At 36.8% G+C, this 16,858-nt stretch overlaps 1 protein-coding gene across 5 annotated transcripts in view; it reads left to right on the top strand.

Annotated features, from left to right (window-relative positions):
* LOC150080903 (syntaxin-binding protein 5-like) overlaps window positions 1–16,858 on the top strand; it is a 795,970-nt gene that overhangs the window by 287,752 nt on the left and 491,360 nt on the right. For all 5 annotated transcript variants that reach the window (XM_090381037.1, XM_090381035.1, XM_090381034.1 and 2 more), the window contains exon 12: window positions 10,199–10,349. In XM_090381037.1, the coding sequence (XP_090237163.1) occupies window positions 10,199–10,349 (151 nt within the window). The remainder of the gene's footprint in view (window positions 1–10,198; window positions 10,350–16,858) is intronic.

Below are 16,858 nucleotides of genomic sequence, written 5' to 3'. Positions count from 1 at the left end.
GCGTGTGACCTTTGGAAAACAGGGAAAAAAATCCAAAAGTATAAAGTGGAGCATAAAGTCACATACCCTGAAGCAAGAAAGCAAATAATGCTAACCATGCCTAGCCGATCATATGCATCGGTCACCAAAAATAGCCGCTCAGCTGCAACCCAAACAGATGTCTCCATCGAACCGAATATTTCCTTTGCCACCTGGGCCAAAACTGTGCTAACTTACAATAACAAAACTACAGTCAGTGAGACCAGCAACACCCCAATCAGCATCCCAACTGATGCTATCTCAACCTTGCCCGAAACAACGAAATCAGCTACTGTTGAAAACCAGAAGAAAGTGAAACCACGCATTAGCAACATGGAAATGGAGGTTCAGTCAGAGGATGAAGAGACAGTACTAGAGTTACATGCTAGTGATACCATGGATACAGGATGCCCAACCTTTCCCAGAAATGAAAAATCAAAACTAAGCAGACAGAAACCTTCCCAGAAAAAACAGTCAGATCAATCTTCCTCAAGTAAATCCAACAAATGAATAAATTCCTTCAATGGAACTGTAGAGGATTACGCAGTAATATAGATGACTTGAATGATTTACTAATAGAAACTAAAGCAATAGGTGTATGTTTACAGGAAACCTTTTTATCACCACAAGTTTCTCTGAAAATTAAAAATTATTCTATGTTTAGGCGAGATAGGGATTCGGACACTCCTGCTCGTGGTGGGGTGGCTATTCTTATCAGAACTAACATACCGTCAAGACATCTCCAACTACAAACCTCTTTAGAAGTTGTAGCGGTTCGGATAGCAATGGGAATATCACTAACCCTTGCATCCATTTATATCCCACCGAATTATCCTTGCTCCCAGACTGAACTTGACAATCTTATCAAACAATTGCCACCTCCAGTCTGTTTACTTGGCGATTTCAACGGTCACCATCCGTTGTGGGGATCTTCCATCATGGATAGGAGAGGCCAATTAATAGAAATATTCCTGGATAACCATAACCTGACTCTGTTAAATTCTGGCTCTCCAACTCATATTCAACTACCTACAGGTAGTACATCAGCCATAGACTTATCAATATGTTCAGCCTCTCTTTATCCAAGCATGGAATGGTTAGTGTTAAATGATCCATTGCACAGTGACCATTTTCCTATCATCAGTTCAATTCAAACACAGACGGTGTCATGTCCTAAAGGCCGCACTTCTTGGAACTTTCATAAAGCAGACTGGAAAAACTATTCAACTTGTGTTCTACTTGACAAACTATATGTACAACAAAATCGTATTGATGACGTAACTGATCACATTACAAGCCACATATTATCTGCAGCAGAAATTTCCATTCCAAAATCTAACCAGTGCAAGCGGGTACACCAAAATCAGTGGTGGAATGAAGAATGCTCCAAAGCGAAACGAGAAAAAAATCATGCCTGGAACCAGTTTCGCAAATTTCCAACTACCGCCAACCTAATTATGTACAAAAAACTCAGAGCCAAAGCAAGACAAATTAGGAAGACAGCAAAACGTGACTCCTGGATTAAATTCGCCTCAGATATTAATAAAAATACTGACACTTGAGTCATTTGGAGAAAAATTCAAGCTCTGAATGGGAAATTTCTACTGCAGCAATCTCCAATAATACAATGCAATGGGCAGGACTTATCCTCTCCTACTGACATTGCAAATGCTTTAGCCGAATCTTTTTATAACATTTCTGCCTGTTCCTCTTATGTGATCTCCTTTCAACGCAGTAAAACTGATTCAGAACGTCATAAGTTTAATTTCACAACTAGACTTTCACTTCCATATAACCAGCTGTTTACTCTATCTGAACTGAGAGAATCTTTGAGCAAATCTCCGAACAGCGCAGCAGGACCAGACGGCATTCACTACAATATGCTGAAGCATCTGTGTGAAGCCGATCTCGGCACACTATTACTCTTTTATAACCGGATCTTCTCTGAAAATACGTATCCTCTGTCATGGCGTCATTCCTATATTTGTGCTATTCCAAAACCAGGCAAAGATCCTTCTCTGGTTGAGAATTACAGACCAATATCATTGACAAGCTGTCTGGGCAAAATCTTTGAAAGGATGGTACATAAGAGGCTCACCTGGATTCTAGACTCCGAAAATCTCCTTTCTGATCACCAATATGGCTTCCGTAAAAACAGGTCCACCCTAGATGTACTTGTAAAAATTGAATCCAACATTCGTAATGCCTTTGTCAAAAAACAGCATCTAGTGATGGTCAACTTGGATATTCATAAAGCATTTGACACCACATGGCGTCATGGTATAATTAAAGATATGCATCAGTTGGGGCTGAGAGGACATCTCCCTTTAATAATTCAGAACTTTTTAAAATTGCGTACATTTCAGGTCCGGTATAAAAACATGCTGTCAACATCTCACATTCAAGAAGAGGGTGTCCTACAGGGTTCCATATTGAGTCCAACCCTATTTGCGATTAGGATCAACAATATTTTGGAAGAACTTCCAAAAACGGTTGAAGTATACATGTATGCTGATGATCTCACCATATGCTGCCAATCGCAAACCATGAATACTATCGAAAGGCAGCTACAAATTGCTTTAACGAGAATTAAATCCTGGACCTTACGAAATGGATATAATCTCGCTGAACAGAAAACCACTACCACTCATTTCTGCAAACTTCGGTCACTTCATCCTGATCCAGAGCTAAAGATAAACAACGTGCCAGTTCCTCTTGCTCACAATGTCCGTTTCCTTGGTCTGATACTAGACAGGAAACTGAACTTTCAAGCACATGTGGCCTATCTTCGAACTGTCTGCTTGAAGAAATTAAACATCCTCCGGTGTGTGTCATCGATGTCATGGGGCGCTGATCGTCACACCCTCATCCATCTTTATAGAGCTCTCATCAGGTCTCGCTTGGACTATGGCTCTCCAGTATATGATTCAGCGAGGAAAAGTACTTTAGAACGACTAAACACCATCCAGCACAGTGCTTTGAGAATCGCTCTAGGTGCATTCAGAACCTCCCCAGTTCAGAGCCTGTACATCGATGCTCATGAACCTCCCTTACATCTTCGCAGGAAATCATTACTTCTGATGTATTCCGCAAAAATCCATAGTCTGCCCTCTCATCCTTGTTGGAGATGTCTCTTCAATACAGAATGCGAGTCATTTTACATCAGTAAACCTAATGAAAACCGACCTGCTTCACTTAGATTTAAGGAACTGGCTCAAACATGGAACATAGAAATCAGCAATATATTTCAGGACAAAACACCACCAGAGCCACCCTGGAAAAATATCTGTGCAATATATGATGACTACTTTGAACAGTGGGGAAAGAACATGCTGTCTCCCTCCAATATCGCACAGTTACATGCAACTTACGCTCTTTCTAATTCAAACGCATGTGAAATCTATACAGATGGATCAAAAACCGAGACCCAAGTAGGTGCTGCTGCAATCTTCCCATCATTTAGCACTTCTGTCTCATTGCCAATAGAATGCAGTATCTTCACTGCTGAGCTCTATGCTATAAACTTGGCTCTGGATCACATTATTGAAAATCTAATTCCGTCTGCTTTAATATACACTGACTCACTCAGTGCTGTCTCTGCCATAAATACTAATACCAACTCCTCTCATCCTGTAATAAAACAGATTCATTCTAAGTTACTTGCCTGTAAGGAATTGAACCAAACTGTGACATTCTGCTGGATCCCAGGACATTCTGGAATAGCCGGCAATGAAAGAGCAGATCATGCAGCCAAACAACCAGAAACCACTATTTCGCAGTCTTTTCAAGTTCCATATACAGATTACAAACACATTATCCGTAAAGCATGTCATAACAGCTGGTCATTAATCTGGAAAGGTTATCCAGGAAATAAACTCTACCAAATAAAACCGGAACCAAAGCTGTGGCAATCCAGCTTCAGAAAAAACAGGCGAGATGAAATAATTTTAGGAAGGCTAAGAATCGGGCATACTCACCTCACTCACCTGTATCTGTTAACTAATGACAGCGCTCCCCAATGTACATCATGTCAAGTACAACTGACCATTCGACATTTGTTAGTGGACTGTCCCCACTTTCACACCATCCGCTTAGACACCTTTAAGTCAATTTCTAATACGCAGTCTTCAATAAAATTATTACAGATTCTGGGAGATGATTTTAATCAAAAAGAACTATTTGCTTTCCTAAATCGTATAGGAATATATCATAAAATATAGTTATCACAATTAAGATATTATTTCATATTTACCATTTGAAAGACACAATATGGCCCTAGCAGCCTATGTGTCGTTAAACACAACAACAACAACAACAGCCTTAGATGCTAATGCACCATAAATTCCTAAAACAAACAAACAAACAAGCAAACCCCTCCATTCATTCGAAATGCCTGTCCAGCTCAGCCTTAAATTATTTGGGCTATCAACTTCCACAACAAAAGATGGAAGTCTGTTCCACCAATCAACTACCCACTGGCTAAAGGCAAATTTCCGTACATCAATTCTGCAACTGTCTTTCCTCAATTTGAATCTCTGCCCCCCTCAGGTTCTTAAATTGAGCAAGAGGAAGAATCCCATCAGCATTCAGCTTGCTCAACCCATTCAAGGCCTAATACACCTCAATCAAATCACCTCGCAGGTGCCTACTCTCCAGGCGCTGCAATTTGCAGAACTTGAGTCTCTCTTGGTAAGAGCACCCCTTTGTTCCACCTCACCAATCTATTTGCCCTTCTGTGTACTCGTTCTAGCAACTCTACATCCTTCCTAAAATGAGGCCTCCAGACCTGTACACAGTACTCTAGGTGTAGCCTGACCATTGCCTTGTATAACGGGATGATCACCTCCCTGTCCCTGCTAGCAAAGTAGTAGTAGTAGTGGCATGTGATGCAAGAAAGCAAATGTATGAGCTTATGCAGCATCAGCCAAAAAAAAAAATAAATAATAACACCATTCCCTCCAAATGCCTGTCCAGTTCCTCCTTAAATTTATTCAACCTATCAACTTCCACAACGACAGATGGAAGTTTGTTCCAGCAATTAACCACCCGCTGGCTAAAGGCAAATTTCCGCACATCTATTCTACATCTGTCCTTTCTTAATTTGAATTTATGCCCCCTTAGGTTCGTAATCTGAACAAGTGGAAGGATCCCATCAGAATTCAGCGTGCTGAACCCATTCAAGGCCTTATACACCTCAATCAGATCACCGCACAGGTGCCTAGTCTCCAGCCACCGCAATTTGCAGAACTTTAGCCTCTCTTGATAAGAGGATCCCTTCATTCCCCTCACCAATCTTGTTGCCCTTCTCTGTACACGCTCAAGTAAATCTACATCCTTCCTAAAATGAGGCCTCCAGACCTGTACACAGTACTCAAGGCGTGGCCTGACCATTGCCTTATACAGAGGGATAATCACCTCCTTTTCCCTGCTAGCAAAATTCCTATATATCATTGACAAAACCCCATGACCTGCCCTGGCAGCCTGTCTGCATTGCTCAGAAAACTTCATATCTGCCTGCACAATTACTCCCAGGTCTTTTTCATTTTCTACCACCTTAAGTGTAGTACCACACAGTTGGTACGTTTCTGTGGGGTTACTTCTACCCATATGCAGTACTTTGCATTTGTCAAGGTTAAACTTCAGTTGCCACTTCTTAGCCCATCTGCCCAAATTATCTAGATCCTGTTGCAGTAGCACACTGCCATTACTGTCATTAACAACCCTGCCAACCTTTGTATCATCTGCAAACTTCGACATTAAGCCTGATATACCTTCATCAATATCATTGATAAATATACAAAACAACAGTGGACCCAACACCGAATCCTGTGGGACTCCACTAATAACATTAGTCCAAGAAGAGCAGCACCCATTGATTACCACCCTCTGTCTTCTCCCACTTAACCATCCTTTTATCCATTGTAGCAACTTACCCTTAATACCATTCTGCTCCAATTCGTAGAATAGTCTTCCATGCACAACAGTGTCAAAAGCTTTCCTGAAATCCAAATATATGATATCAAAATTATTTTTTGAATTCAGTTCCTTTGTAACCACATCATAATATCCTATCAAATTTGTCAGACAAGACTTTCCCTTAACAAACCCATGCTGTGTCTGAATTATTGCTGCAGTCTTGTCTAGATGATCCTGCAATGCATCTTTAACCAGCGACTCCATTATTTTACCCGGAACAGAAGTTAAACTAACTGGTCTGTAATTACTCGTGTCACCCTTCAATCCCCCTTTGTGAATTGGGGATACATTTGCACATCTCCAGTCCGTGGGAACCTCCCCTTAGTCCAAGGATGCCCTCATAATTATGGCTAAGGGTTTGCTTAGTTGCTTTGATGCCTCCTTTAATATAACTGGATAGATCCCATCCACCCCAGGTGCTTTTCTTACGTTTAACTTCAACAGTTTCTCTTCCACTTTGCTCTCAGTTATTACAAAATCATTAAGTATCCTGCTACAATTTGATAACCTTCTGCCATTTTCAAACCTTAATTTGCATCTACATTCACCTCACATGTGAATGTAGATGCAAAATACTCATTCAGTTTATTTGCTATCTGAGCAGGATCATCAACAGTCGAACCATCGATGTGAAGTGGACCAATCAGATTCATCCCCTTCCTTTTAGAGTTTATATAAGTAAAGAAATCCTTGCTGTTTTTCTTAGCATCTTTTGCCAAGGATTTCTCGTAATCTGCCTTCGCCTGCCGAACCTCCTTTGTGATCTGATTACAGATTAACTTATATCTGCCATAGGCTTCTGAGTCGCTTGATAATTTATATGCATCCCATGCATTTTTCTTCTCTGTTACGAGTCTCATTAGTTCATTTGACAACCATTTAGGCCTAAACCTTGAACAATATTTCTTAATAGGTATGAAACTTTTAGTAGTTTCCACGATTAATTCCTTGAATGCTTCCCACTTAGAATTTACTGTTGGTAACATCATCAGTTGATCCGACTGTACAGAATTTAAAAACTGTCGGAGACCACTGTACTCACCTTTACGGAAGCAAAAACCCTTTCCTTTACCCCTGATGGTAATTAAATCTTTAAGTAAATCCCACATCAGTACACTGTGATCACTGCCACCGAGTGGTTCTTTTATCTGCAAATTCCTAATACATGAATGATCACTGCTGATAACCAGATCAAGAGTATTACTTTCTCTGGTTGCCTCTCAAACATGCTGCTGCAGAAAACAATCATCCAATAAATCCACAAAAGTCTGACTAGTGTGTGAGTGCCCAATCCACAAGTTCCAGTCAATATCTGGGAAGTTAAAATTCCCCATTGACTGTTCATCTATATCAACTGGATGCACTTCTTTTGATTTTATGTTTTTCTTAATTAACAGCATAACACCTCCTCCCTTCCTATCCTGTCTATCCTTTCTGTACACATTGTGCTCCCCAAATTCCGGTTCGGCATTCCTTATATCTGTGTGACACCACGTCTCTGATATCCCAACAATATCCGCCTTTGATGTCTTGATCAACACTTCAAATTCATCAAATTTATTTACTATACTTCTAGCATTGGTATTCATACAAGTATACATGCACCTATTCTTAGTTACTCTAACACATCCCATATATCCACCTGTTTCACGATGACTGCCACCCGTCCCTGAAACCCCCAACACCCCTCGCTCCAGGTCGCTACTTATTCTAATATAAGTTGTGCAAGAATCACCTTCCCCTCTGCCTATGGCTACTGTTAAACTATTAGTCCTTGTATCCCCCCAAGCTATCAGTTTTCCGACCCACCCAACATTGCCTCGATAGCATCAGCAAATATTCTTGCACCCTTTCTATTTAAGTGTATCCCATCCCTGTAGAAGCAGTCTCTCCTGTTAACAAGTACAGTCCAGGCTGAAAAAAATTCTATCCCTTGAGCCTTGCACAATCTTTTCAGGGCCGAATTGATCAACAAGGCTCTCATCATATACTCCCTCCTATCGTGTCTGGGCAGAATTGCAGATACTTTCAAATTCAACCCTAATTCACGGCTTTTTTTTCATCAGTGACCTGTACTTGTTAAGTAATTCTGCCGGTCTCCTACTCTTGATATCATTAGTGCCAACGTGTACAACTATATCACCTTTTGTGCCCTTAAAAGATGATATCCGCTCTACAACGTCATCAACCTTTGCCCCTGGCAGACATACCTTGGTCCTGTTCCACCTATATATATATCATTGACGACAAGACTCCATGACCTGCCCTGACCGCCCGTCTGCACTGCTCAGCGAACTTCATATTCGACTTCACAATTATCCCCAGGTCTTTTCCACTTCCCTGGGTGTAGCACCACACAGTTGGTACGTTTCTTTTCGGTTATTACTACCCATATGCAGTACTTTGCATTTGTCAATGTTAAACTTCAGTTGCCACTTCTCAGCCCATTTGCCCAACTTATCTAGATCCAGTTGGAGTAGCATACTCCAACTGGAGTATGCTACTCTAACTACTCCAACCTAGGGTTCGGTGTTGGGCCCATTTTTGTTTTCTCTATTTATCAATAATATTGATAAATGATAAATTGATAAATATTAATTGATAAGGTATATCAGGGTTAATGTCCAAGTTTGCAGATAATACAGGGTTGTTAATGACAGTACTGTCATTAACTACTGCAACAGGATCTAGAAAAGTTGAGCAGATGGGTTGAGAGGTGGCACTGAATTTTAACTTTGACAAATGTAAAGTACTGCATATGGATAGTAGTAACCCCTGAGTAATGTACGGACTACGTTGTATACTACAATCAGAGCAGGGGAGAACGAAAAAGACCTGAGGGTTAATTATGCAGCCAGATATGAAATTTTCTGAGCATTGCAGACAGGCTGCAAGATTTGTTCATAATGTCTTGTCAATGATGTACAGGAATGTTGCTAGCAGGGATAAGGAGGTAATTATCCCCTTGTATAAGGCAATGGTCAGGCCACACCTTCAGTACTGCATACACATCTAGAAGGCTTATTTTAGGAAGGATGTAGAGTTGCTAGAAAGAGTACAGAGAAGGGCAATGAGATTGGTAAATGGAACAAAGGGTTGCTGTTACCAAGAGAGGCTAAAGTTCTGCAAATTACTGTCTGGAGACTTAGACACCTTTGGGATGATGAGGTTAAGATGTATAAGGCCTTGAATGGTTTAAGTGAGCTCAATGCTGATGGGAGCCTTTCTCTTGCTCAGATTACTCACCTGAGGGGGCAGAAATTCAAATTAAGGAAAGACAGTTGATTGTTGGAATGAACTTCCATCTGTCATAGTGGAAGTTGACAGGGTCAACAACTTAAATTAGTTCGAGACAGAAGTAGACAAACATTTCGAGTGAAATGGGAAGGGGTTTTTTTTTTTTTTTGGCTGATGCTATATAAGCTTGCTTTCTTGCATTATATGCCTGTACTAATGCTAATTATTTAACCATTAACTGGTGATAATGTACCATTACAGCCGAGGCTGTAAGGATTTGCAGCTTTATATATAAAAAAAAAAAAAAAAAACATAATAATAAATTACTCTTATTTATATATCAAGAATCAAATGTAAACAGAATTGGGGAGATCACTTGACACTAATGCTTATAATCCAATTGTAGTAAAGGGAAAGATAAATTAAGAATTGAACAAAAACCTTTTTGTATAGAAAAAAAATATTCTTAGACGAACCATGTAAGTTATAATTTCCTTTATATTGTCAGAAAAAAATGATTCAATGAACAAGCCTTATTTTACACTGAATAATATTAAAAAAAAATCTTGGTGAAGAAGAATAATCTTTTCCTTGTCCTAATACCATAAAAAAATAACAAGCAGGCAGATGTAAATTTTCTCTCAAAGAATAATAAAAGTAATGTAATATGTTGTTCCTCTTAATCTTTTTTTTGTAAAACTAGTGCTGCATATTATAGTCCTGTATGTAAGAAAGAACATAATGTGAGTGGTAAATTTTATATTTTCTTTTTGAAAATAAGTGTTTATTTTACTGAGAATTCCCCCACTATTTTATAAGATTATTGTTATAAAATAAAGGGCAAATTTGATATTTACTTTTTAAAAATAAATGTTTATTGTGTGTGCATACTCGGTTGATTGTCTCTATTCATTGTTTCATATACATATAAATGTATAAATAAAATAATTTTATTTTTTGTTTTAAGGTATCCCTGCTTCCAGAATCCATATCCTATGGATTTACATGAGTCACCTGTTACATATTGTACATATTTGGCTGACTGCCCTACAGACCTCGTACCAGCATTTTATAAAGTGGGATGTAAAGGGAGTAAAAGAGCAGGTTTCTCAGAAAAAGTAAGTTGAGTTTGATATTCTATTTTCATTAAATAAATGGAGCTTATAAAATAGTTAGGCTTTGAATTGGCAAGTTTTTTGTCAATAAATATTTTGTGCTCCATACTTTTTATGTGCCTTTTAAAATTACTGTTAGTAGACTGCTAAGAACTTATTGCAAAAACTTCTTATCTTGTATCTTATCTTTCTATCAAAAATTCCATTGCAACCTTTTGCAGTAATTGAAGACAAAAATTCCATCACAAAGGGTTGCAATGGAATTTTTTCTTCATCCAAGTAGCTTTGTGACCAGTGGTTCTTCAAATGGTAAAAAATTGTGTGATATGCTTAGAATAGATTCCATTAATATTTTTACCTCTTAGAACTTTAGTAAAACCAAGTTCAGCATCTGAAAATGTCCGCACACAACTAGCAGTGTGGGATAGAAAAAATATTTAGAAAGAAAAAAAGAGTTTTTGTGCATTTAAATAACTTAGTTAATAGCTTAATTAGTTTTGTTGATTTTGTTTATTTGTATAATTTTTTTAAGGACAGTGTTTTACTGAATGAATAATTTAGACATTGAATAATAACCAAGAGAAAGTTGAAGTTTTAAATCGAAGAGGATAATTTTTGAAATATTTAAGATAATTTTTAAGATTAACAGTTTCTGTTATCTTAAAAGCAAGGTAACAAGTACAAACAAGAACAGTCGTCTTTGCACACAGCACAATTAGAACCAAAAGATGTTCTATGTAAAACAAATCCCTGTGGCTGGTCCTCTTAAGTTATGATTACTGCCTTTTTAAAAATAGAAACTTTTTAATATTTTAGTTGCAGTATGACTTGTTTTTTATTTACTTTTTAAACCATTTTCCAAAAGGAAATCAAACTTCTAAGATCCCTGCAAATCTGTTCATTGTTTTCTCATAGTAATTGTTTTCTTTGTAATGTGAATGTATGTGGTGGGGGGGGAGTATTTAAATCCATCATGAAAAAAGATGACAACTATTCAAATTATAAATGCTACTCCTTTTGAACTAAAGTATTTACAGTCCAATACAAATCAAATTTACATTACATGGACGGTCTGAGGGCATTTTCATGGGATTAAGTTTGTTTATCACAGATTTTGAAACAAGATTGAGACATTACATCATTCACCATTGAAAGCAATTTCGTTAATTCTGTTTAGAACTTCTTCTTAACAATTTAAATATCTTGAAGAATGTATTCAAAAAAGGTTCTTTGTACTGGAAAAATGTATGCAATTTCATGTTAACAGCACTTGATGAGAGGATAAAATGTTTCTGAGAACACATACAGACTAGAAAGAAAAAATCTAGTCTTATGTTCTCAAACATTTTTTGAAACCCTATTCAGATTAGAATTTTATCCTTCCTTCCTCCATGCATACATATTTACTTGGAGATTTTCTATAATCTTTACTAAAAAGATAATCAGATTTCAGAACTTTCATAATTATTCCAAATAAATTCACATAAGGTCTATACTCTACATTTTTGGTTAAAGTTTGCAGAAACAGTAATAAAAAAGGAAAATATTTATTCCCCCCCCCAAAGCATTATGAACAAGAAGAAAAAATTATTATTTTAATGACACCTGAGCTTGTCACTTGTATCCATAATCATATGTCTTCTGGGGATAATTTATTTTTATGTTTTGTTGAAAATCCTGGAATACTTTTGGGACAACCTTACCCACCCCAGCCGATCTCAGATGACTACAGCCTTGTTTGAAGAGTACTGCAGAAATATCTCCAGTTGTCACTGATAATCAAATGCAGACGACATTGTACTGTCTGAGCTTCCATATAGGATTGTACAATGTTGGAATATATGTATATGCCTAGCTAGCTGTTCCCATGAATATCTGTACAGTCTACCAATGTCATCTATGTTGTGGAATCTCTGCTTAGCCAGTTGCATATTGTATAGAATTTGTGTGTTTAGCATAGTGTTGTGTGACTGGCCACTTTGTAACCATCCAGCAAAAAATCTGGATATATGCTGGCTGGTTCACACCACTTGCTATGAGGAAATAGGCCATCTGCACCATTCATTGAAACTATATTTAAGCAGCTGTGACAGAGTTGTAGGAACTTCCAGAGTTGCTTCAACTGTCTCCAGCAACATTGGTGTGTGTGTGTGTGTGTGTGTGTGTGTGTGTGTGTGTGTGTGTGTGTGTGTGTGTGTGTTGCCACTGATATTAGCTTTCCTACTATTTTTCTTATTTATTTTTAATATATGTTTTATTAATTTCTATCTCTTTATTTAATTTTTGGATTAATTTGATCATATATACAGTGGAACTTCTCTATTACGAACTTCTATTTAACGAATTTCTCTATATTGCGAATTTTTTTGCAAAACATTGCACCTTTGTTTTGCAAAACATTGCAAAACAAAATTACATGTAAAATTAACCCCATATAGCGAAGTGTTAGTCTCTCTATAACGAATTTTTAAAAAAAATTAGTAAAAGCATTTTTGAAGATTTTCAAGCGTTTACTGCTAAACAGCCACTCAAATATACTGCCTTCTTCCTTCCGAAATTGCTCATTAGCATCTGGAATTAAATAATCATCCTTTTAGTGAACACTTGTGGCCATTAACACCCGTAGGAGGGTCTTTGTTTCATTTTTGTTACGGTTATTAAACCAAATGGGTTTTCTTAAAAGTGGTCGTAAACTTTACAATAAATAGGGTAGATTTTTAAATTGATGTTGGCTCAGAGGAAAACGAAATTCGCTGCGGTAAACCTTTAGCGTGCTGCGGCGGCAATACATATAATGGTATCAGAGTCAGTTTTTAGTAATGCCTACTGAGTGACATTCGCTTCTCACCTCAACTGTACCATGTGACCTTCCTGTCAATCATTAGATGATATGTCTGTTCTCGTCTAACCGGACTTTTTTTTTTTTTTTTTTAATTTCATTCGTCATCAATCACATAGGCTATATGCCCTTGTATTTTTTTTTTTTTTTCTGAAAAGTAACATACAACATACATTAATCATAAATTTTCTTTCATGTGCATATGAATGAAAGCAGAATAAAAGAAATTCACAAAGTCGTATATTTCTTTAAAGTGATTGATAGGAAAGGTCATGTGATACTGTTGAATTGGCAAGCGAATGTCATTGAGTAGGCAGTACTAACAATTCACTATATGGCCAGCACAGCGAAGTTTGCGGTGTATATATTGGCAAGAGCTGCAGTCCAGTAATTTTTACAATTGCGGAAACAATGTCAAAAAGAAAGTGTTTTAAGTATTAATGATAAAGTAAAGATTCTTCATGATATTGACCAGGGTTTTAAGAAAAAAGATGTTGCGGAGAAATATGGCATATCTGCAAGCAGTTTATCTACGATTTTAAAAAAATTGAGAATCAATTTTAAATGCAATTGAAGGAGGAGCAGACAAGAAGCAAATTAAGTTGTGTATATACGAAGATGTTGATAAAGCTGTTCTAAAATGGGTGCAAATGATACGTAAAAAGAATATCCCAATATTGGGCCTAATAATTAAGCAACAAGCTCTGAAATTTGCACAGTCCTTTGGACATACAGAATTTAATGCAAGCACTGGGTGGCTGGATAAATTTAAGAAGCGCCAGAGAATTGTGGGAAAGGTTATTTGTGGAGAAAGCGTTAATGTAAGCGAAGAAGATTGCAACAGTTGGAGGAACAAGATTTTGGAAGAATATGAGCGTAAGGATGTTTTTAATGCTGACGAAATGGGTTTATTCTTTAAATGTTTACCGAATAGAACACTTGCTTTTAAGGATGATAAATGTTTTGGCCGAAAACAGAGCGAAGAAAGAATCATTGTGCTAGTGACAGCAAATATGACAGGAAGTGAAGAATTAAAACTTTTAGTCATCGGAATATCAAAAAACCCAAGATGTTTTAGAGGCACAAAATCTTTGGAAGTTGCCCATACGTTTAATAAAAAAGCATGGATGACAAGTGATATTTTTGAAGAATGGATATTAAAACTAGACAAGCGTATGAAAAAAGGAAAATCGTGTTGGTAACTGACAACTGTCCGGCACATCCTGCCAAACTTCAAAGTGCGTGAAGTTGTTGTTTTTACCACCGAACGTAACGTCAGAATTCCAGCCAATGGATCAGGGCATTATTAAAAATTTTAAATTTCATTATCGAAAGAGAATAATAATGAAGATTGTCAATGCGTTTATCAGAAAATAGAAACTTGGAGGTTACAATTAACCTTAGAGATTGCATCTCTGAGCTGGCAAAAGTTTGGACAAACGATGTCACTGAATACACTATTCAAAATTGTTTTTCAAAAGCAGGATTTGCATTGAATACAGAAGTCGAACAACGACTGGACGAACAAGATGAACTGCCCCTTTCACAACTGAAAAACTTTTGGACGTTATTAGAATCGTCCGGAAACATCAAAAATGAAATAACACTGGATAGTTATGTTTATGTAGATCAAGATCTGACTACAACAGAACATCCAAATGAAGATGAAATACTGCTGAACAGTGTTTGACGCAACCGTGATCACAAAGAAATTAACGATGACGCTGAAGACGCATCAGAACAACCCGTAGAAAAGCCAACTCGCGAAGAAATGATTAACGCTTTTAAAACGGTTCATATGGGTCTACAGTTTTGTGAAAATGTTCCTGATAATGTTTTTAATGCTCTGAACAAATGTGAGGTTTTGTTTGAGAATCAGACAATTTTTTTAATTGTACTGTGCAGACGAAAATTACAGATTTTTTTTAATTTGTGATACTTACCGGCAAAAATTGTGTAAACGTAATTTAAATAAGTATATTTTTGAAATAAAATACATTAAAAATAAATGTAGATTCGTTTTTATTTTCTAATTAGATAACAATTTCTAATAAAAAATATATTCTCTGTATAACAAAATTTCTCTATAACAAATTTATTCGCTGGATTATATAGATATATAAATTGCAGGATGGAAGCCTCCTCAACAATTCATGTTGATGGAAATGGACCATAATCTGCCATGCTGGTCCAGTGCGGGTTGGCAGATTGACCGTATTTAGCAGTCAGGGGCTTTGAATCCCGGTCTACTACACCCCTGCTCCTGACCACTTGGCTATGAAGGCCTCTATATATATATAAAAATAAAGTAATGGTGAAAAAGTGAAAGAATTTAAAAAACCTTGTGCTAAAATGAAATGGGACTAAGGAAGAAAACAATATAGAAAAATTAATAAAAATAATTTGCACAAATAAGTAATAAAGAAATAACACTGTATTCAGATATGGGAGGGCAATTTTAGAAAGAGGTCGAATAACGGGATGGCAAATATGCAGTGTTATTTCTTTATTATTTATTTGTACAAATTATTTTTTATTAATTTTTGTATATTGTTTACTTCCTTAGTCCCATTTCATTTTTGCACTAGGTTTTTTAAATTCTTTCACTTTTTCACCACTACTTTACTTCCAGTTTCTACTTTCCTTTAAACCTCTCTTAGTTCAGGCACTCTGTGTACTTTTCATTTCCATCTTTACAGACACTATATTTATGTTACAAACCACACATTGTTTATATCCTTTTGCTTCCTTTACTGCTGCCCTGCACCTTTTGGAGCATTAGACATATGTTCACTTTTACAATTTTTCCCTCTTTTTTCTCCCTATACTGCTTATTTTGCTTCTTTACAATATAATATTATTTTATATATATATATATATATATATATATATATATAGAGAGAGAGAGAGAGAGAGAGAGAGATTATTACAAAGGGAGAAAAAAAGCACTATTAATTTGTAATCTTAAAACCATGAATTTTTTTTTTTTTTTTTTTTTACAAAAGGTTAGTTCTCAAACTTTATGGACAAAGTTTGTAGGTTGAGGCAAATGAATCCCCAGTTTTCTTCTTATAATATATTAGAATTGATATACTTTTTGTGCCCCATCCTAGTTGAGAATATCTCTCTGACCCCCAGTACTTTCATTTTTATGAAGCCAAGTGTAATAAATCTTAACCTGTAAGAGTGCAAATCATAGAATAGTTGCATAACTGGAACTTGGATATGTGTGACATACATTAGGATACTGACCCACTTAATCCACTATGGAATACTTTTACTCCTTTCTTCAGTGATTTTTTAGGGTCCGTAGTCTAACAAAGGACCCTTATAATGTCACTCGGTTGTCTGTCTGTCTGTCTGTCCTTCTGTCACTGTATTGTATCTCTGGAACCACTCAACCTATTGACTTGAAATTTTGCATGTGTTTGTACATCATGAGGGCAACATAATGCTATATTGATCGTTGTTGACAAAAATTTGTCTGAGAAATGGGAGGTGGGAGGTAAAATGTGGGGGGCAAAAATGTTGTCCCCCACATTTTACCTCCATTTTGCAGTAATCAGGACCTATAGCTTATTATACACTATTGGAAAGATCCCAAGGAGTAGATTTAAAATATATTTTTAAAATTGAAAATGGCAACGCCAGACAGGAAAATGTGAGTGATTTT

This window comes from Mastigoproctus giganteus, chromosome 9 (genome assembly GCF_048544385.1).
Source record: "Mastigoproctus giganteus isolate SK-2022 chromosome 9, ASM4854438v1, whole genome shotgun sequence".
In the NCBI taxonomy this organism is placed as follows: Eukaryota; Metazoa; Arthropoda; class Arachnida; order Uropygi; family Thelyphonidae; genus Mastigoproctus; species Mastigoproctus giganteus.
The sequence above is the reverse complement of the archived record's forward strand: the minus strand, read 5'-3'. Positions and strand labels throughout refer to the sequence as shown.